The 22760-nt window shown below is 39.6% G+C and overlaps 1 protein-coding gene across 2 annotated transcripts; it reads left to right on the top strand.

Moving 5' to 3' along the window:
- Positions 1 to 635: 635 nt before the first annotated feature.
- On the top strand, positions 636 to 19493 carry pdpk1a (3-phosphoinositide dependent protein kinase 1a). Of its 2 annotated transcripts, XM_079636051.1 has the most exons (14): positions 636 to 1024; positions 13650 to 13874; positions 14035 to 14077; positions 14168 to 14305; positions 14416 to 14560; positions 14647 to 14744; positions 15038 to 15113; positions 15206 to 15274; positions 15702 to 15798; positions 15887 to 16060; positions 16907 to 17103; positions 17417 to 17474; positions 17633 to 17785; positions 18055 to 19493. In XM_079636051.1, exons 1-14 carry the CDS (start codon positions 1001 to 1003, stop codon positions 18145 to 18147), a joined length of 1590 nt encoding a protein of 529 aa, XP_079492177.1. In that variant the 5' UTR covers positions 636 to 1000; the 3' UTR covers positions 18148 to 19493. The 2 variants fall into 2 exon arrangements, with proteins under 2 accessions (XP_079492177.1, XP_079492176.1); XM_079636050.1 differs by lacking the exon at positions 636 to 1024 and having other exon boundaries at positions 13584 to 13874.
- The last annotated feature ends 3267 nt before the right edge of the window (positions 19494 to 22760 follow it).

The following is a 22760-nucleotide window of genomic DNA, read 5'->3' as shown; positions in this document are numbered from 1 at the left end:
TCTTGCTCCCTGCTTCTTGCACGTGTACGAACTACATAGCGTGACTGCACACACACAAACCAATTTATTTACCTGTTCAACTACTCCTTACCACAAATATCTAATCAGCCAATTACATGGCAGCGACTCAATACATGTGGACTAGACATGGTGAAGAGAATATGCTAAGGTTCAAGCCGAGAATCAGAAAAGAAAATGAGTGACTTAGAACATGGCATGGTCGATAGTGCCAGACAGGCTCTGTGTAGGCTATTTCAGAAACTGCTGATCTACAGGAATTGTCAAGTCACCTTTATATAGCGCTTTTTACAATAGGCCTACTGATTGTTTCAAAGCAGCTGAGCATAACAGAACAATAATGCAACAAAGTTTGTATCCAGAAGAAAATAGGGTCACAGTCTGGCTAAGTAAGTTCAGTGATGTTTCATTTTTGTTCTCATATAATGGTGTCAGTGCAGGCAATAATTATATTGTTGTATTAAATTAAATGTCCCCAACTAAGCAAGCCAGAAACGTCTGAACTACAGGAATTTTCACATACAACCATGAACCATCTCTATTTACTTACTCACTTGTAGCGTAAACTTCTGGTAGATGGAAGAGCGAATGAATGAATGAAAGTAACCTTTGGCAAAAGGGAGAGCATAAATCAATAAACATAGACATATATTTTGTCTCCCCATTTGCTTGAACAGCCAAAAAAAAACAAAAAACATCCACAACTGTTGCGTTTCCACTAGCCTACAACAACAACAACAACCCAAATTATTAAAACAACCCAGAGTCAGTTAGATGAGGTCTCTGCCTCGCTGATTGCCCGTGCTGTGCTGCCCTCTGCTGCCCGGAGAGCCCGTACTGCAGTTCTCACGGCGACTTCTCCACTGCATGAGACGTTGTTGTGGTGTGACGTCAGAGCTGGCAGGAGAGAGAGGCAGCAGCGGCCATCCACTATACAGCTCTGTAATGACAACATTACTGAGACATCTGCCTGTGAACGTCCATGGCCAAGACCAAGAGCCAAACAGTGAGTATATGATCACAAATACAACGTTAGGCACCGAGTGACATTGAATGATAATGTGTCATGGACCTGCATCTTTATTTACAGTGTTCAAATTAGCCAGTTGCTATCTTCTTCTAGCTAAGCAGCTTAGTGTTTGGGCAGGGATTTCACTTTAATAAGTTGTATTCTTTAAATGTAATTCAAACTATTTAAGTATGTTTTGGGGTGTTTTGAAAGACGAAGAGCACGCACTTGTTTGTTTTCAGCATTTCCTAAAAAATATATATGTAAAACCAAAATTTATATATGTTAAAAAAAAACTCTGTCCGTGCTTTGGCGTAGTTAATCGTTATTGCATGTAGTGATGCCATTAATTAGCCTATATATGGTTTTATTTTAATTAGCGCGGTTGTTTTGACATGTAGTTTGTCAGCTGACACAGGCTAAAAACAAACAGCAGTGCTCGTGAACATGTCAGAGGAAGTGACGCAGCAGCGCAGAGTCGGTTAATGATGGATTTGTTTAATTTGTTTAAGGTGTCCGCACAGTCTCCTCTCGAAACTTCTCTCACGCGAGACGTGTTCACATGACAAACAACACCGTGCAATTTAACGAGAGTTGCACAAGCTAATCTAACTCTAAAGACGCACATCTGACTATTACTGCTGCTTTAAACCAGCAGAGCCCTTTAAAACAAACAACGCTTAAAATGAGCTCGACAAGATTATGTCCACATATTCTAAAGCAGAAGGACGAACTGGTTTTCGATTATTCTGTTTAACACGTTCAGAGATATTCACCTATGCTTGGGTGCCTCTTCTGCTTTTTGCATTTTATGTGTTTTTCCTTGGCTATCACTCTGTCCAATAAGTTACCATTTTATGGCTTCATTTTCTGAATATTTGTTGCACAAAATTATTTTTTACAAAGGTTTTCCCCTTTAGGCTCATGGTCTTGGAAAACCTAGAAGAGTCACGTGAATGAATAAAATCAATTATTAATCCAAATATCAAAATTTATGTCTTATTATGGAAAGCCATTTCTGCCCCAAAAAATTATTTGGTAAATCATAATTATGACACAAAAATAGAAATTATGAGATACTAATTAATTATGAGATTCAAAATATTCACAGTCAAAATTATAGGTACTAAGTCATAATTATTATAAGATATGTAAGGGATAATGTAGGCCTGAAGGGGTTGTATTGCTATAACAACCGCCTCGCTATACATTATCCCGCTTATTACATGGCTACCTACCAAATAAATCAATAATTTAACACAAAATATTGATTTAAAAAGGAGTTTATTGATTTAAAAACAATTGTATTGCTTCCCCTAAAGAACACCGTGTCCATGGCAACGCTTTGTTTTTCATGGCAACGGTGTGTTATACCAGAGAATAGCTGTGTCCGAAACCAAAAAAACTATAGCATGAAATAAATGTTAAAGCAGAAATGAGAAAGCTGTAAAGTAATCTCTGGTTTAAACTTGCTCGCTCCCGCACTTTCATGCGCGCTCAGTCCCTCTCCGCATTGGATTGTGGGAAATAGTGCTTCAGCAAGTGTACATCGAATGTACACTTGAATTCAGAGAGGATTGTGGGTAAAAGTAGTGAACGAATGTAGGGAATGATGTCGTTCACTCAGAATTCGGACACCACTACAAAATGGCCAATACCCTATATAGTGCACTATATAGTGGATAGGGAGCGGTTTCAGACACAGACAATGTCTAATAAGGGGAGAACTGCCACTCTCAGTAAACTTCCGGCTTCTGACTGGTTGCAGTTCCACTCTGATTCCATATGAGGGCGCTCACAGGACGAGTGCAGAATAAATGGAGGTCTATGGAGCTATACCCCTCAAAATCCACTTTTCTCAGGATATAATAGTAATTTGAATGTTGTATTTGAAAGGAAATGCAAAGCAATTACACATTGCTGGGTGTTAGATTTTTTTAGAGTCACTTATTTGCTTTAAAAAGTATTTTAAAATGTAAATGACGTCATACACATCGTACGACCAGAGATACTGCTTTACAGCAATCCTTCAGTCACTTTGGTGCTTTCGCGCTCTGCACTTTCTTTTCTCTCGAGGCATCGACAACACAGCTGACACAGGTAAACACACAACACAGCTGACACAGCTAAATACACGTACTAGAAGAGTTTTTGCTTGAAGACATTCTGGTCCCGCTTCGCATGCCACGATGCCATCAAGCGGTATCTCTGGTCGTAATCAGTCCTTCACTAACCAATCAGCGTTCATTAGCAGAATGCTAGCGTGTTATGGGCAACAACAACTCAACCTGTAAGAAATCGAAAGGACATAAGTACGCGTTCATTCAACTTTCGACTTATAACCCATGTTGAACTTGCCAAACCTACAATAAAATCTGAGATTTCTCAACAGCAATCGGGTGAAAGAGACAAATTTAGCCGTCTAGCTCCATAGACTCCCATTCATTTTGCACTCATGGGCGATCGCCCCCAGTGGAGCTCTGCTGGAACTACAACCAAAAAAGGCTCTCCGTAGACATGCTCTGTTCTTATCAAGAAAAAACAGACCGCATTCTACATTAGAATTTAACCAATTAATGTAATAAACTAATATATTAAGATAAAAAGTCAAAATTATGAGCTACTAAGCCATTATGACATACTTTTTATCTCATAATTGTATAACTTCGAATTGATGTCAACATTATGAATTACCAAAGCATGATTTTTTTTTTATGTGGCAGAAATGGACTTTCATGTATTAGAGATAAAATAAAATAATTTAAATATATAAATTCTAAGAATGAAAGATTTAGAAAATATCCAAATGGAAATCTGCCACAGCAGAATCTACACAATAATTACAAAATGCTTATGTTATTACAAGTTAACTCACTGTAATTGACCCGTCGCTAAGCCCCACCCTCCTTAGTTACAAGCTTCCGTGCCTGGCACGTCTATTACAGTGTGTATGCACCGGTGTCAGACATTCGATAATTAGTAATTTTTGGCGAACATGTGAAATATCTGAGAGAGCAAGACAAAAGGGACTGCAGTATGCATTCGAGGGATATATCCACAACATAATATGCAACCGATTAGAGAATAATTTCATCAAAATTGAAGTTAAAGCCTATAGGTCCCAGCGCAAGCAGCAGTCCCAACACTCATACGCCCGCTGACCATTCTAATGGGAAACACACAAATTGAGGAACAGCTATGTTCATTCACAGCAGAGTGAAATGTGAAATGTGAAAATAATCGAATAATTATAAATCAAACAGCTTATCCATAAATCTTGTGAAATAACACTAACACCGCGATCAGATTGGGGTAAAGTTACTGAGGGGTAGTAGGCCGTCGATTAACAAAAAGCTGAAAATATATTTTAAAGTATGTCAGTGAGCCTCCGTCTTGCCTTTAATCGTCTTGTTTTACGTTCAAATATATGCATTATGATTCATGAACAAAGAACCGCCATTATTTCCAAGTTTTTGTAAATCCTGTCGACATTTAGTTGTGAATGGGGTCTCCCCATATATAAAATGAACACAGCGACCCCATAGGTTTCAATGGAGAAAAGTGAAGTCAATTAGAAGCAGTCACTTCCCGATGGCTGACCGTACTGCGCAGGCTCAAACTGAGCTTGGCGACGTAGATGTGACATGAGCAACCTGTCTGACAGCTGTCAGTCTTCTAGTAGCTGTGCCGAGAGAAATCTGAATCATTCCCTTCCGAATCTTGCAGAGACGGAGAGCGTGAGTATTAGCTGCCCATGAGCTACTGTAGCAGCAGGGCTTCTCCCTTGACTTTATCGGACTTTATATCTCCACATCCCCCCCATCTGAGCTTTTCAAAAGGTTATATAAGGTTAAAAAGATTATGAGGTTTTCAAAAGATGCAATAGCCTCTTAATAAATACTACATTTAATTGCACAAATCCAGCACTGGGAAAACTGTGTTATGACATCTGCATCAGGATGTTGTTTATGTGGCTACAGATTTGATAATGAGCCACAGCACACGCAGGAAATTCATGCCTATCTCTACAAATCAACTGAATGAAACAGTTGAAGTCGATGTGCTAACTGTGTTTGTTTACAGTCTAAAACAGGGGTTTTCAAAGTCTGAAAACTTCCCCCCCCCCCCCCCCCCACACACACACACACACACACCACACACACATAGCAATTTCAGACTCTTAACTCCTCACTTTTATCATTGTTTGTGTTACCATGAAAAATGAAATGTGACCCAATTCCGATTTTTTGTTGTGACACAGATCGGATGTGTTCTATGACGTGTAAACTGGAAAAAAACGCATGCATTCAAATATTTCGAGATTGGTTTCAGGCCTCTTTCATATGTGGAAATAGATCAGATATAAATCATATATGTGCCAATGCGACTGTCATGTAAATAAACAGGCAGATCGGATTTTCTGTGGCATTAGGCACTTCTCCGCGGTTAAATGACGAGAGAAACCCCGACGCGCATCTAGGGACGGATGGCCCGACGAAACGTTGTGGCCGTCGTATAGGAGAGGAATGTGGACAAAATGTTGTATTCAAGGTTCCCATGGTTACGGGAGGTTCTGTGTGCGCATGCGCATGTGAGTTTATGTGAGATAAAGCAGTAAAGAGGTTATCGTTTCAAGCTCTGGTGTCAGATTGAACTTCTTGTTGAATAACCAATACTCCAACATAACATTGGCGACGAGGATGGCTGAGTTTAGCTTACCACCGCCGACACATTTTCTCCCCGTTCCTGGTGAACCGCCTGTCCCGTGGGCTAGTTGGATTTATGGCTTCACGGTGTATCTCGAGGCTATGGACTATACGGATATTCCGGATCGGAGGAAAATCGTCCTGCTTCGTCATTGTCTCGGGGCCGAGGGACAGAGAATATATCGCGCTCTTGGTGAAGCGGAGACGTACGAGGAAGCGGTAGCTCAGCTCGCTCTCCACTTCACAGGCCAGCAACGAGTCATACTACGCCGATATAAGTTACGAAAAACGGCTTCAGCGAACGGGTGAGTCCGTGCAAGACTACGTCACTAATCTGCGAGACCTGGCGCGCTTGTGCAATTATGGGACACTTCAAGATGAGATCGTTCGTGATCAGCTCATTGAAGGAATACGGTGTGAAAAGACACGGGAAAAACTGTTGTTAGAATCTGATGAACTTACACTAAGTCAAGCGGTCGTAATCGCGCTGCAAGTGGAGGCAGCTGTCGAATGCTCTACATTAATCGCTGATGCGCATCCCCCTGTGGACATTCCTATGCAACAACTCCAACCTGTCAGTCACCATGGCCACAGTCCCTTACACATAGGAAGAAGTGAGAATAAGGATGCAGGTTTTCCAGTGCATTTTGCACAACCGCAGAGAAACCGACGCAGTTCAAGTTTTTGTGGCAATTGCGGCTCTAGTTCGCACAATTCAAGAGCCCAAAATTGCCCTGCACGTGGGCAAACATGTAGGAATTGTTTAAGAAAAAATCACTTTGCTAAAGTATGCCGGTCAGCTCCTGCTACGCAAGCATCACAGAGGATGCTCTCGCCTGTCTGTAATGACTACGCTGAGATTAGACATGTATCAGCTGACCTGGCAGCTTCTAGGACATGTACTGTGCTGCTGGATGAGGTGAGTCTCCCACTCCTCCTGGATACGGGTGCAGCTGCATCGTTGCTCAATGCCAATACGTATCACAAGTTCTTCTCCCATCTGCCATTACAGCAGCCATACACATCCCTCTGTGGCTACAACAAGTCCAGGATTACCATTCTTGGTGTTCTCAGTACGTTATGGCTCCAAACACCTGCTATTATTCCCATTCTACATTTCTGAACGTGGAGCCAACCTTCTGGGGCTGGATCTTTTTACAAGCTTGGGGTTCACATTGCGAGACGAAAAGGGCTCTGATATTCACCATGTCACCTCCACCTGGCAACAGAGATGGCCTGCACTGTTTGACGGACTGGGCTGTCTTACAGCTTTCACCCACAAGCCTCTGGTGGACCCTGGCGTATTGCCAGTCATACAGCCCCTGCGCAGGATTCCTCTTGCTCTGCGGGAGGAAGTCACTGCTGAGCTTCAAATGATGCTGGACATGGGGGTGATTGAGCCAGTCAATGCGGCCCCCTGGATTTCTAACCTGGTCATTGCAAAAAAAAAATCTGGTGGAATACGAGTTTGTGTTGACCTGCGCTCTGTCAATAAGGCTGTTATCCCTGACAAGTACCCATTACCCACAGCTGAGGAGCTGACCACTCACTTCTATGGTTCCACGGTCTTTACGAAACTGGATTTGCGCCAGGGTTACCTGCAGGTGCCACTCCACCCTTCCAGCAGAGACCTCACAGCTTTTGTCACACACGCTGGGGTTTTTCGTTACACTCGTATGCCTACTACCTTCGTTTCCTGCCTCAGTACTCCAGAACCACAGCACCACTTCGCCAGTTACTAAAAAAAAAGGAGCCATGGAACTGGACTACAGCATGCTCCGAGGCTGTCCAAACACTGAAGTTACAGCTTACCACGCCACCTGTCCTGGCCCACTTCGACCCTGACAGTCAGACTATTGTCACCTGCAATTCATCCACTCAGGCCCTGGGAGCGGTGCTGTCTCAGGAGCAGGATGGAGTGGAAAGACCAGTAGCGTTCGCCTCCAGAGCTCTGACCCCCACGGAACAGCGCTACTCTGTCGGCGAACGTGAGGCCCTTGCGTGTATCTGGGCAACCGAAAGATGGCACCTTTTCCTCTATGGTCGTCGTTTCATCCTCCTCACCGACCATCAGGCTCTGACCACACTCTTATCAGCCTCCGGCTCCGGTCATAAACCCTTACGTCTGCACAGATGGGGTGAGCGCCTAAGGCAGTATGATTACCAACTCAAATTCACACCAGGGAGGGACAATGTGGTCGCTGATCTTCTATCTCGATCCATTGAGGCGCCCACACCGACAGTCTCGCCAGGCAGTGATGACATGGAGCCAGAACTCATCCAGATGCTCCATGCCCCTCTGAAAGCATCTGTCTCCCTGGAGGAGCTGCAGAAGGAGTCCAGGTGTGACTCCACACTGACAACACTCCGCACATATATACGCTCGGGGTGGCCAGCACGGATGCCTGGGGAGTTAACACCTTTTGCTAAAATACGAAATGAACTATCTTGCTGGGGTGATGTCTGTGTCTCCAGGGGCCTCTGTACAGTGGTGCCGGAAAGCCTAAATGCACGTGTCCTATCAATGGCGCATGAGGGCCACTTGGGCATCGTTAAGCTCAAGCAAAGATGCCGGGACCTGGTTTGGTGGCCAGGCATTGACCATGACATTGAAGGGCTGGTCAGGGACTGTGAACCTTGACTCCTCAGTGGGAAGACTGGATTACCAGCTTCAACCCCTCTTCAACCTGTTCCATGGCCATCTCGCCCATGGGAGCATCTTCAACTGGACATTTGTGGGGAAATTCATGACCATAGAGTTCCTCATCATCAACGTTTTCTGGTGGTTGTGTACGACCTCCATTCTAAATGGCCTGAGGTAATACCAGTCGGAACAGTCACATCACAGACCATCACACTGGACAGCCTGTTTGCTCGTTGGGGCATGCCCCGTGCCATCACTACCGACAATGGACCGCAGTTCACCTCTGCAGACTTCTTCACTTTCCTTTGCAATAAGGGAATTAAGCATATCCGGGCTGCACTCTACCACCCCCAAGCAAAAGGCGGGGTCGAAAGGTTCAATCAAAGCCTTAAGAACGGCATTCGTGCACATCTGGTCCAGGGGTATACATTCCAAACAGCACTCAACCTAACTTTGATGCATTACAGAGCTAGCCAGCACACCACCACCCAGGCTTCTCCTGCTTTGCTCATGCTCGGCCGGGAGATGGAATTGCCATTGGACAGACTCAGAGCACGAGACTTGTCAGCAGGAGCGAATGGTACCTGGGTAGCAGCCAAAGCAGCGGTAACTTTAAACCAGAGGCAAATGAAGGACCGTTTCGACAAGAGGCACAAGGTCAAGGAGAACAAGATAACGGTGATGGACTGGGTTCGGGTCCGCAGGCCCCACCGTAGCAGCAAAATGGCATCGTTTTGGTCCAAGCCCCTTCAGGTGGATCGTCAGTTACAGTCTGCCACATTCCTGTTGAGCGATGGCTCTCGTTGGCATGCTAGTAGACTGCGGAAAGTGCGGGTCCCTCTTAACTCAACTGGGTGCCTACAGGCGAGGGAGCCTAGTGGGAGAGCGGCACAGAGCATGCCTCTTCCGGCTCCGCCAGTACAGCCAAGGCCAGGCCCGGAGTTTCAAGGTTCCCCTGTCAGGGAGAACTCTTCAGCCACTGCGCGACGTTTATCAGGGTGGCCAGGATGTGCCGCAGTCGGCGGCATTGGAGAGTCGACCAGTTCGAGCAAGGGCTCGTCCTGCATACCTGAAGGACTTTATCACAGACTTTTCACGTATAGGTGTTTAGCCATCTATCCTCAACTATAGTTCAAGTTGAAACACAATTTTGGTAGTTCTTTATGAGGGGTAGGGGGGGGGGGGGGGGGGGTTGGGTTGGGGAATGTTGTATTCAAGGTTCCCATGGTTACGGGAGGTTCTGTGTGCGCATGTGAGTTTATGTGAGATAAAGCAGTAAAGAGGTTATCGTTTCAAGCTCTGGTGTCAGATTGAACTTCTTGTTGAATAACCAATACTCCAACATAACACAAACGTTGACAGACACAACATATGTTTTGCTCATCCTAAAATTTCGGACCCACTCGTTAAAGCCAATATTTAAACACAATATGCTCGCTCGCACACAATAACTCAAGCATATTATGCGCAGGCTGCAATGATCGCACTTTTCGTCCTCCTCCGCCTCAAAATCATGGTGATGTTTGGCGAACTTCGCACATCGCAGAGCTAGCATCAAGCTCATTTCGCGTTCGTCCATCTTTTTATTAATCAAATTATTTACCACTCTCCGAGTCCACGCCATCTCCTGGCTGAAAACCCCTGATTTAAAGATATGATCTGATCTGACATGCAGCGTGTATGCCTCGACACAGATCAGATCTACAGAGACGTAATCGAACAGTAATATGTAGACATTGTGTACATGGCCATCTGTCTTTCGCTGTTTAAATATGAGTAGGCCTATACGATTAAAACAAAATAATAATAAAAAAAATTAAATTAAAAAAAGCACTTTTCTAGACATGTATCTCTTTCTCTTTCATCTCTTTTCTTGTGATGGCACTTTATCACCCCGCTTGCAACTCGTTATTCACGCTTTCTTTGGCATCCTGTCAACCTTTACTACTGTCCTCTCATGCGTACAGTGCCACTATTTGCTTTTTAAATCATCCAGCGCTGGCTGTCAGAGATGTAAGTGTAGCCTACTGTATTTGGTGACTCTATCAAAACTTCACTTCCTAATCTAGTTTTAAATAAGACTTCCAGGAAAACTGGTCGTTGTTATCAAATTACAATGTGTCACACAATTGGGATGTCTTTGATCCAGAGGTCGTATTGCGCAACTCGTAATCGTCATTGTTGTTTTAGCCATTGTGTTTATGCCACTCCCATTTATATTATTAATGTGTCATAAAGAAAGTGATGTTACCTGTGTCTGCTTGAATAAACTGGTCAGGATGGCTAATCCTTATACAAACATACACTAGCAATCAAAAGTTGAACTTATGTTCCTCATTATCTTAAATTCGGCAAATATAAACAACGTATGAGTGCATTTATTTACAAACCCAATATTTTAATTAGTTTAGTTTTAATTATTTTAAAAGACATGACTTGGAGTGGATAGTGGACAAAAAAAATCAACCAAGCATCCCTGTTAAAAAAAGTACAATCAACTTGGATATTTAATTAATTTCAACTTAAATTACATTAAACCGAGATTAAAAATGAGTTGAATCTTGTATAACTTATAAAAAAAGGTTGAAGATTGCTTTATTTTTTTTGAGGAGTTAAAGCAATGTAAAACAAACAAACATGTGTTGTCATAACTTGTAAGATGCACTTTTTTGTTCCTGCATAATGCATTTTTTATATACAATTGAATTGATAATGTCAAAGGTGTATATCAAAAGTTGTATTGTATTTTCAATATACTATTATTTAAAAAATGTACAAAACAAATGAAATAAAATAACTAATAATACAGATCTAGAATAACTTTTGCACTGCATGATGTCAGATTTTTTTTTACATTTTTTTGTGTGTTTGTGTGTGTGTGTGTGTGTTGGGGGGGGAATGGGCAGGGGCAGTCCTATTTAGTTTCTGTGGTTGTGTGTTTGGCAAAGATCTATTGGAGAAGTGCCCTATGTAGCAGGTGTCTGGAAAGTACCAGGTTTTACAATAATAACAGAACCTTTTAGAATTAGTTTTTTTTTCTCTCTCCACAGTTCTCATAGTAAACAAATGAGGAGTGATCAACCTGCTGTGGGGAAGCAGATCGTGCTTTATTTGCATGGCTTTGGGTGTTATTGCAGACTTAAGGCTAAAACTACCTCAGTGTATATATATATTTCTCTAAAGGCATGAAACACAAGTTACGATAGTCTTTTCTTCCCTATAGTGATGCATATACGAGTGAAAAGATTTATTGGATGATGAAAAAAAGTTGGGGCGGGACTTGATTTTGTCCATTGGGAATTGATTGGATGGTTGTGGTTTGCTGTTGGTCGATCTCATGTGAGTGACAGGTTGCCCCGCCCTCGCCCCGGTAAACACATAATCAGAGAAGGGAAGAGATTACGCTGCAAGAGGGAGGGGAAGTTATTCTGATTAAAGATTAGATGAAGTTAAAATAATGATGTGCACGGATAAATCATTTATGATAAATGCTGCAATATTCCATAAAAAAATTAATTGCTGAACATGCTCTTAATTGGATGGTTTAGTCTTGTGTCTCAGGTTACTCTTAAGTCATCATTATAAGCAAACTAATAGTCTATCTAAATGCTATATAAACATAACATTTATAAAATAATAAATAAAGATATATTTACCTATACTTGGATGTTACTTAAAGAGATTATAAAATAACTAAATGAGTGCAGTTTGCTTTCCTGTGCCCCTTTTGGGTTTAGGTTACATCATTCACAGGTGCGAACCACAATTTGCCATATTTTGCTAATCAGTAGCGGGTTGTATTAGGCAACGTTGTTATTCGAAAGAGCATTGGATTTGTCAAACCTATAAGTGCAAGTTTAGTCCCCAGTATTGTTAATTTTCACAGAAGAAAACGACTAAATTTTAACTGTGTATAGTTGGCACGCAATGAAAATTCACATGTATGTTATTCATATTCAAATGTATGTTATATATTAATTGTTATTATGTTATTATAGATAGATTATCATATTATATGTATAGTTATTGAGAGCGATTTGTCTGTGCATTTGTTTAATTTTCTCAAGTTTAAAATCAAATTAAGAAATGATGCATAGACTAACCCCCCATATTGATGTCTTTTCCGTTAATCCGTTAAACTCCGGTGCTGTTTAAAATTGTTTTACACGACACCGTTTTCAACTAAAAACGTAAAACGTTTTATGCGTTTTGGCCTTTTGACAAAGATCGACAACGACGTTTTAGGTGCCTGAAAACGCAAACTTTTGAAAACGGGTTTCAAAGTGCACGTTTTTGAAAACGGTCTCTGTGTAAACAACAAAAACATATCTGAAGACGATGACGTCATGCACATGCGTATTACCGTGTATTACGTGTTCAGTCTATAGTGTATCGTCGCCATCTAACGGCCTGGCAGCAGAATACATAGCTTTTAGTCGTTTTCGCGGATCCGTGTAAATGGGAATTGTTTTGACAATGGTGTTGTCTGTAACTTCTCAGTTTTAATCATATCGTTGTCGTGTAAACATACCCTTAGATGTACGAATCTGATATAGCAGTGGTCTTGGTCTTATACTGCCTCCTAGTGGTGTGGATGTAGCATCATGTCAAAGCAAAAGTTCCATAAAAAGGCGTAATTCACAGTCAGTCATGACTCATTTATACCACAAACGTTAGGGTCCAATAGCAGGACAGGGGTGGTTGCTGGGATAAAACTAGTAGTATTCGGCTGGTCATGTGATCTCAACATGTCGGCCCCCATGAGGTGACCCACTGCATGTAAAGTAAAGCTGCTTTAATTAGGCTACTAATATGACTGGAGTCTTAATCTCATTTGAGTGAGCATGATATTTTTTATAGATAAGTACTATTCATCTCTTTATATCTTTCTTTAACTTTTTAATAAGTGACTGAGTGCACCTTTAAACGATCAATCACCTAAAACTTTTAATTCAGGTAGCCTATTATACACGTGGTTACTTAGCATCAAAAGTGTGGTTAGACTTAACCAAAAACGGTGTTTTCACAACTTCAGCAGGGTAAATATTTTGCGTTCTCTGCAGCGTAAACAAAGGCAGGTCTGAGTGAATGAATTTGAGTACTCGTAATCCTGGGTGAAAACAAACACAGCCCTCCCCTCTGCGGAAGCTCTACTGTACTTTATCAGCTGCTGGTTTACTGCCTCCAAGGTGGTTTTGTTCCTCATTGCACATGCACCCGCATGTCTGAGTCAGTGTCATGTTTGCTCTCTGTGTGTGTTTTGCTCGTTCAGTACGATGCTGCTCCCATCCAGCCTAGCGTGGTGTTGCGTTCCTGTGCTTCTTCATCAATGGTAAGGACTCAGCTCAACTCCAGCCTTCCTCACTGTCTCAGTATGGAGGTCCGCGGGGGTGAGGCAAGCGCCCAGCCCAAGACATCGACCCTCAAGCCTCCACAATCACGCAAGAAGGAGGACTTCAGCTTTGGCAAAATTTTAGGAGAGGGTTCCTTCTCGACGGTGGGTACAATTTTTTGTGATTTTGCAATTTAACTACTACATTTGAGGTCCAAACAGCCGGTATAGTGACCGATGTTTTTGGTGGTTGAATAGTTGAATAATAAAGTTTTACGATGGCTCCATTGATTTGTTGTGATAGCTGAACACATTTGAATTGCAGGTTGTGCTCGCAAAAGAACTTGCCACTGGAAAGGAATATGCAAGTAATGGGCAATTTATTTAATATATAAATGTATTATAGTAGTAATATATTAAATGAACCACACTGATGTCATTTGAAATTTGTTTTTCAGTGAAGATTCTTGAGAAGAATCACATCAGGAAGGAGAATAAAGCACACTATGTGTTCAGAGAGAAGGACATATTGTCAATTATAGATCACCCCTTTTTCGTAAAGCTCTACTTCACGTTTCAAGACTCACATAAACTTTGTATCCTTTTCGGGAGGAAGGGTGTTGAGCCGTGAAGCTTTGATTCCTGGTCTGTGTTTGTTAAACTCATTATTACTCTGTTAAAATGTTCTTAACTTCTAATCCGTCAGATTTCGCCCTCAGTTATGCAAAGAATGGAGAACTACTTAGATACATTCGCAAAATAGGCTCATTTGATGAGACTTGCACGAGATTCTACACTGCCGAGATAGTTTGTGCACTCGAGTATATGCACGCACTGGGAATTATTCACAGGTAATACGACCGACGATATGACTTTGATTGAAATCATCCGTGATGCATTTTTTTTTTTGAATATGCATTTATTTGTTTTTCTTTAGGGACCTTAAGCCCGAGAACATCTTACTGAGCGAAGACATGCACATTCATATTACGGATTTCGGGACAGCGAAACAGTTGTCTTTGGACAGCTCTCAAAGTAACGTATAGTTCATGAATTTTTCATTGAATTGCTTTGCTCTGGTTGTTTTGTTTTTTTTCATAACGACTGTCGTTAACTTCCTTCAACCCCCTTGTAGGTCAAGCATGAAGTGTTTGTTATCTATTAGATACACTCACAACAGTACTCAAGTAGCATAAATATGGGACAGTCCATCATTTTTCTTCACGCGCATATATGAGTTGTCAGCAGGGTTACGGACCCTGAAGGGGGACAGTATGTGATGCTGTTTGTCCCACCTGAATCTGAACCTGAATGATATGTCTTTACAGCAAGAGCCAATTCTTTCGTTGGCACTGCACAGTACGTTTCTCCGGAGCTGCTGACGGAAAAATCAGCCTGCAAAAGGTTTTGGCATTTCATGTGCAATAATACAAGATTAAGGTGCTAGTCAATTGCATCAAATTAGTTTTTTATTTTCTGTGATGTTTCTCTTTTAGTTCGGACCTCTGGGCACTGGGTTGCATAATCTATCAGCTGGTGGCCGGATTACCTCCGTTTAGAGCTGGGTGAGTTACTGATCAATTCAGATTTAGTTCAATTAAACGTTTTTAATGACATGGTGACGGTGCTTTGCACTACAGCTGAAGTGCTGGTGGTTGATCACTGTTGTAATTGCAGTTTTTAAAAACATGGTGTGAAATAACAGGAAATGTTGGCTTTGGTGTTTATGACTTGTTTGTGTAGACAGTACAGAGGGCTTCTGAGGAAACCCCAACCACTGTGTCACATGACCCGCTCGCAGTTTTGGTTACATTACAACCAATAAATCGGCTCGGACAGCCGTTAAAAAAACAAAACACTGAACCATGTCACTGTAAATTAACCCTTTCCGTCTCTCAACTGATTATTAAGAGCTCTTCAGTTGTGAGACTGCAAACCGTTCAGTTGATATTGATTTGGTTGAGTTAGTCATTTACTTTTGTCTTTTAATAGGAACGAGTACTTGATTTTCCAAAAGATAACAAAGCTGGAATATGAATTTCCTGAGAAGTTCTTCCCCAAAGCTAAAGATCTGGTGCAGCGACTGTTGGTAATAATAGTTTGTTTTCATTACATACCTTCACTTTCAGTTGCATGACTATGCTGAAGAAAATGCATTGTTTATCTCCTGTTTTCAGTCTTTGGACCCTAGAAAGCGGCTAGGATGTGAGGAAATGGGTGGGTTCAATCCACTGAAAGGCCACATGTTCTTTGAGACAATCTCATGGGAGAATTTGCCGGTTCAGACCCCACCCAAGCTGACCCCTTACCTACCAGCCATGGCTGAAGATGATGAAGACTACTATGGCAATGTTAGTTAGATTTATCTTGCATATTATCCACGACACTGTGCATAATTACTGTCTTTTGTGCGTTTATTTATTTTAACTTTTTTTATTTATTTATTGTTGTTGTTGTTTTTTTAACCTTTTTGTTTTTTTTCTTCTGGCTTTTTGTTTTGTTTTATTGTTGTGTTGTTGGTTTGGAGCTTTTGTTTTGTTGTGTTTGTTTTGTTTTGGTCTTTGTTTTGTTGTTTTTTTGTTTGGGCTTTTCATTTGTTTTATTGTTGTGTTGTTGTTGGTTTGGAGCTTTTGTTTTTTTGTGTTTATTTTGTACTTTTCGTTTTATTTTATTGTTGCAATGTTTATGTTTGGATCTTTTGTTTTGTTTGGTTGTTTTTAATCAGAATTCACCTCTTATAAAATGTCCTACATTACGGATACCATTCCAAAGTCTGCTTTAAAGTTTTGAATTACTTTGTTTGCGCACATTACCAGTATTGTGGTGAACAATTAATCTGTGCACAGAAAAAAAGATTTTTGTCGTAATCTTTAGTTAAAATCCCAAAGTTTGCTTCGCCTTAAGAATGACGTTGTTTCTCTGATGTTGACAGATCGGGCAGACAGTCCTAAAACGCTCCCCTCCAAACGACAGTCGGCTGTAAGCTAGAGATGGCGAGAAAGTGCGCTAAAATCACGCTTCACTCTTATTTTTTTCACATTCAGTGATCTTCAGAATTACGTCACAGTATTTTAGTAAAGTCGGCCACAACTTCAGGTTAAATATTTAAGTGTGTGTGGTCAGTTAATGGTACAAATTGCAGGCTCACTGGGTCTTGTCACTGTGTACTGATTTGCTGTTTGCTTTGGATCCCACAGTATGAAGATCTCCTCAGTCAGTTCAGCAGCCTGCAGGTGGCTCCATCCAGCTCATCTCAGATCGTCCCACTGAGATCCTGCAGCAACATTGAGCAGTACATCCACGACCTGGACAGCAACTCCTTTGAGCTGGACCTGCTGTTCTCCAGTGAGGAGAAACGACTTCTGCTGCAGAAGCAAACAAAAGGCAACCCTTGGTATGTCACAAGCTTCATTCAGAAATGAGTTTTCCTGCTCATAAACCTTCATTCTGGTTAAATATTAAATGATCATCCTGTAATGACAGCACAGTTAAACACACGTTCATTTTGTTATTATACATAGTTAGGGATTGTGTGGGTGTATGCACTAATAATGATTAGTTTTTATCTCGCGCATTTCCTGTTGAGTTATTGCATGTTGTAAAAGGAACTCTTGATCATTACAGTTCTGTTTTCAATCGGTCAACAACACGGGTAGCACTGCCAGCTTGTTATTCATTAACATTTGTGTTTTTTTTCTGTCTCAAAGGCACCAGTTTGTTGAAAATAACTTGATATATAAAATGGGACCAGTTGACAAAAGAAAGGTAACATTTTCCTTCCTGTTTCTTATCTAATATGGTATGAAACAGGTGCATGTTTTCAAATTTTTTTTTTAAGTGTTGAGTGAGAAAACAAATAGTGCCCTCTTTTGGCTTCCTTTGGTAAGTGTTTTTAACCCTTTCTTTGTTTGTCATTTTCACAGGGACTGTTTGCTCGACGCCGTCAGCTTTTACTGACTGAAGGACCACATCTATATTACGTGGATCCTGTGAATAAAGTTCTGAAGGGGGAAATTCCATGGTCTCCAGAGTTGCGCCCCGAGGCCAAGAATTTCAAGACGTTTTTTGTCCACACGGTACAAATTATAGTTATTATAGATATACATAGTTAATTATATAGCTATTTATAGTTTTTTTTTATAAGCATTTGCCTAATAGGTAGTGATTCTCTGGAAGCTTTAGTTGTAGTATCATGGTACTTTGATAAATGCATCATACTGAATGATTACTAAATATAATTTATAAGCCATAGTACACATGGTGCAAAAAACATCGTAATATCATGGTACTTCTTGGGACTTTGCGAAATGTTGCTAAATCTTGTCGTTGTTTTCGTCATATGCAGCCAAACAGGACATACTATCTAATGGATCCCAGTGGAAACGCAGACAAATGGTGTAAGAAGATTCAAGAGGTCTGGGGAACAATTTATCACTAACATAAGACTACTGGCATGACTGGGCATCAGAGGACCACTGGAGTCAAGGCAAGTCTGAGAGGTCTGAGCCCTCCACCATTCAACTACCAAACAGGAAGATCTGTTCAATTATGGGACTAGTGCATCAATATTTCTTCTTGAAGACAACGTTTTGCTTGCAGTGTTTTTGTCATGTTCAGCAGTTGTAACATAAAATCAAAGATCAGTAAAACTCAGCAAATCTACAACTTGCACACTTTATGTGTACATATATATATATATACATAGGAAAATATCCACAAAAGCTTGGGGGAAGAAAAAAAAACACTCATAATCTGTTGCCTTTTAAATAATAATAAGAGCGCTTTAGGATAGCTATAGAGGACACTGAAAATGATCCTACAGGTCAAGTACATATTAAATTGATACACAAATCGTTAATATATTTATATTTATTCTCAGTCATCTTGTTCACATGTATATCATTGTACATGAAATGATTATCATCCGAAGAAGAATCACTGTTGAGCTGTTTATATTTAATATGAAATGGCGATGGATTTTGAGGGTTCACTTGTGAAACTCGCGCTTGGTTCCTTAAATCTGCTGTTTATATATTTTTTTATATTATATTTTATTTATAAACATTGGTTTAGATTGAAAACAAGTACTTGAGAAGGTATGTTACACAGTATACACTGCAAGCGAGCGGCAGTTTTGCAGCAAAAGCGGATGGCTGTCGACAGTCACATTGTGTCGTACCATGTCAGCCTCTTGCTATGTAGATATGATGTAATGCCTACGGGAATTGAGCTGTGAAGAGAATCGCAACTGTAAATAAGGGCCACGTTCTGAGATGCAGTTTTATTGACCGCTTTATTGTACATTGAAAAGGATGTTGGTCCAGCACAGGCGAACGAAAATGCTGTAACCAAGTGAGAATTAAAGCACAGAAGTGTGTTTTTCCTCTTCTGTTGCATTTCCTCCTTGCATTTTTTGAGGAATTGTTCAACTGTGTATTTATAATTCGACTGGGTTTGTCACCGAATATAACTGTGATGTACAGATGATGTATTATTCAGAAAGTAACACCGTGTTACTGGATTTGCACCTTGTATAATTTTATTCTTATATAAGATTATTTGCTGGCAGTGGCGCAGCCTGTAGTACCTTGTATTATTTAAATTCTAATATTCAAGGGCCATGTGTTGTAAATATTGAATATTGCCTTTGAATGTGAATGAATGCTGTAATTATTTGAAAGATTTGTATGTGTCCTAACCAGGTCACTTAAATTATATCAGATTCAATGTTTATGCCCTTTGGTTTCTACGTACCTTTATGGAAGCTTGATTCCACCAGGGAGTAAAAAAAAGAAAAAGGTAATTGCAACTTTATCTCACAATTCAGATTTTTTCTTTTTTTTTGCAAGATATAAACTCATAATTGAGAGTTATAAAGTCAGATTTTGACTTTTGATTGCGGGATATTAACTTGAGTTATATCTCACAATTCTGACCTTTTTTTTTCGTCGAATTGAGATATAGTCTTAACTTGTAATTGTTAGTTATAAAGTCCAAATTGTAATATATATACTCGTAATTCTAAGAAAAATTGCAAGTTTATATCTCGTAATTCGGACTTCATAACTCGCAATGAGTTTATATTGCAATACTGACTATAACTCGGGATTGCAAGTTTATATCTCGTAATTCAGACTTCATAACTCGCAATTATGAGTTTATATCGCAATACTGACTATAACTCGGAATTGCAAGTTTATATCTCGTAATTCGGACTTCATAACTCACAATTATGAGTTTATATCGCAATACTGACTATAACTCGGGATTGCAAGTTTATATCTCGTAATTCGGACTTCATAACTCACAATTATGAGTTTATATCGCGATACTGACTATAACTCGGGATTGCAAGTTTATATCTCGTAATTCGGACTTCATAACTCGCAATTATGAGTTTATATCGCAATACTGACTATAACTCGGGATTGCAAGTTTATATCTCGTAATTCGGACTTCATAACTCACAATTATGAGTTTATATCGCGATACTGACTATAACTCGAGATTGCAAGTTTATATCTCATAATTCGGACTTCATAACTCGCAATTATGAGTTTATATCGCAATACTGACTATAACTCGGAATTGCAAGTTTATATCTCGTAATTCGGACTTCATAACTCACAATTATGAGTTTATATCGCAATACTGACTATAACTCGGGATTGCAAGTTTATATCTCGTAATTCGGACTTCATAACTCACAATTATGAGTTTATATCGCAATACTGACTATAACTCGGGATTGCAAGTTTATATCTCGTAATTCGGACTTCATAACTCACAATTATGAGTTTATATCGCGATACTGACTATAACTCGGGATTGCAAGTTTATATCTCGTAATTCGGACTTCATAACTCGCAATTATGAGTTTATATCGCGATACTGACTATAACTCGGGATTGCAAGTTTATATAGCCTATCCGTAATTCTGACTTTATAACTGTGATTCGCAATTCTGATTATATCTCGCAATTCTGACTAGAACTCTCAATTGTGAGTTTATATCTCATAATTCTGACTTTATAAATTGCAAATACTAATATATATCTCGTAATTCTGACTTAACTTGCAATTTCAAGCTTATATCTCGCAATTCTGACTTCATAACTCTCAGTTGTGAGTTTATATCGCTTAATTCTGACTTTATAACTCTCAGTTGTGAGTTTACATCGCTTAATTCTGACTTTATAACTCTCAGTTGTGAGTTTATATCGCTTAATTCTGACTTTATAAATTGCAAATACTAATATATATCTCGTAATTCTGACTTAACTTGCAATTTCAAGCTTATATCTCGCAATTCTGACTTTATAACTCTCAGTTGTGAGTTTATATCGCTTAATTCTGACTTTATAACTCTCAGTTGTGAGTTTATATCGCTTAATTCTGACTTTATAACTCTCAGTTGTGAGTTTATATCGCTTAATTCTGACTTTATAAATTGCAAATACTAATATATATCTCGTAATTCTGACTTAACTTGCAATTTCAAGCTTATATCTCGCAATTCTGACTTCATAACTCTCAGTTGTGAGTTTATATCGCTTAATTCTGACTTTATAACTCTCAGTTGTGAGTTTACATCGCTTAATTCTGACTTTATAACTCTCAGTTGTGAGTTTATATCGCTTAATTCTGACTTTATAAATTGCAAATACTAATATATATCTCGTAATTCTGACTTAACTTGCAATTTCAAGCTTATATCTCGCAATTCTGACTTTATAACTCTCAGTTGTGAGTTTATATCGCTTAATTCTGACTTTATAACTCTCAGTTGTGAGTTTATATCGCTTAATTCTGACTTTATAACTCTCAGTTGTGAGTTTATATCGCTTAATTCTGACTTTATAAATTGCAAATACTAATATATATCTCATAATTCTGACTTAACTTGCAATTGCAAGCTTATATCTCGCAATTCTGTCTTTATAACTCTCCATTGTGAGTTTATATTGTACTTCAGACTTAACTCACAAATGCAAGTTTATATCTCGCAATTCTGAGAAAAAAAGTCAGAATTGTGAAATAAAAAGTCACAATTATACCTCTTTTTTAATTTTTTTTTATTACAGAAACAAGCTTCCATAAACCTTTAATGAAACTAGAGGATGTCGAGGAGAGAAATAAGTCTCATAATAAAAGTATACATGAAGAGTAAGATCTTTGTGCTTCTGTTTCTGACAGACTGTTGGTAGCATGTGCAAGACAGCAGTGCTAAGACAACAGCTCCCGGTAGACTTTCCCTGTCTTTTACAGTTGGGTCTCTCATGCATGCTGGCTGTTTACATTTCTCAACATCTTGCAGCGCTGAAATCAGGTCACACTGAATGAACTCGCTGTTCAGCTTTCCAGGTCTTAGGTAAACATATACAGCAAGAGAATGCCCACAGGCATTTCCTACGCAGAAAAACATCAGCTATGAGAAACACATCTCACTTAGCAATAGCAGGACCATCAAGTGATGATAAATGCCTGCTATTCACTGTACTGTCTTTTGTTATCAGTCTTCACATGGCTCTCTCAAATGATCTTCTTTCTATATTAATTGCACATGAGAACACAAAGCAGATAAATGATAATCTGATTAAACCATAGAAATATGAACTGAATCACTACTTAACTAAGCCATTGAAATATGAAATTAATTTGTCTGTGTCTGACTGAACCATTCAAATATGAACTGTTTTACCTGTATATGATTAAACTATTCAAATGTTATCTGTTTTACTTGTGTTTATCAAACTAAACTCTGGAAATATTAATTATTTTACTAGTGTTTTTTCCTGAATAGACCATACAGAGACTGTCTGTATCACTGTGGAAGACCATTTCCATCACATCAGAAAAAAAGCATGCTTTTGTACATTATAATTATGACTTAAAAAGTAAGGTTTCTGAGATTAAATGCCATACATTTGAAATAAAGTTATAATTATGAGGCGAAAAGCTAAATTATTACAAAACAAAGATGAAATTATGAGTAAATTATGGCAAAGATTACGACTTTCATAATGTGGAAGAATTTTTCTGTATAGTTTA

The sequence above is a fragment of the Phoxinus phoxinus genome (assembly GCF_949152265.1).
Source record: "Phoxinus phoxinus genome assembly, chromosome: 1".
Taxonomy (NCBI): domain Eukaryota; kingdom Metazoa; phylum Chordata; class Actinopteri; order Cypriniformes; family Leuciscidae; genus Phoxinus; species Phoxinus phoxinus.
The sequence above is the reverse complement of the archived record's forward strand: the minus strand, read 5'-3'. Positions and strand labels throughout refer to the sequence as shown.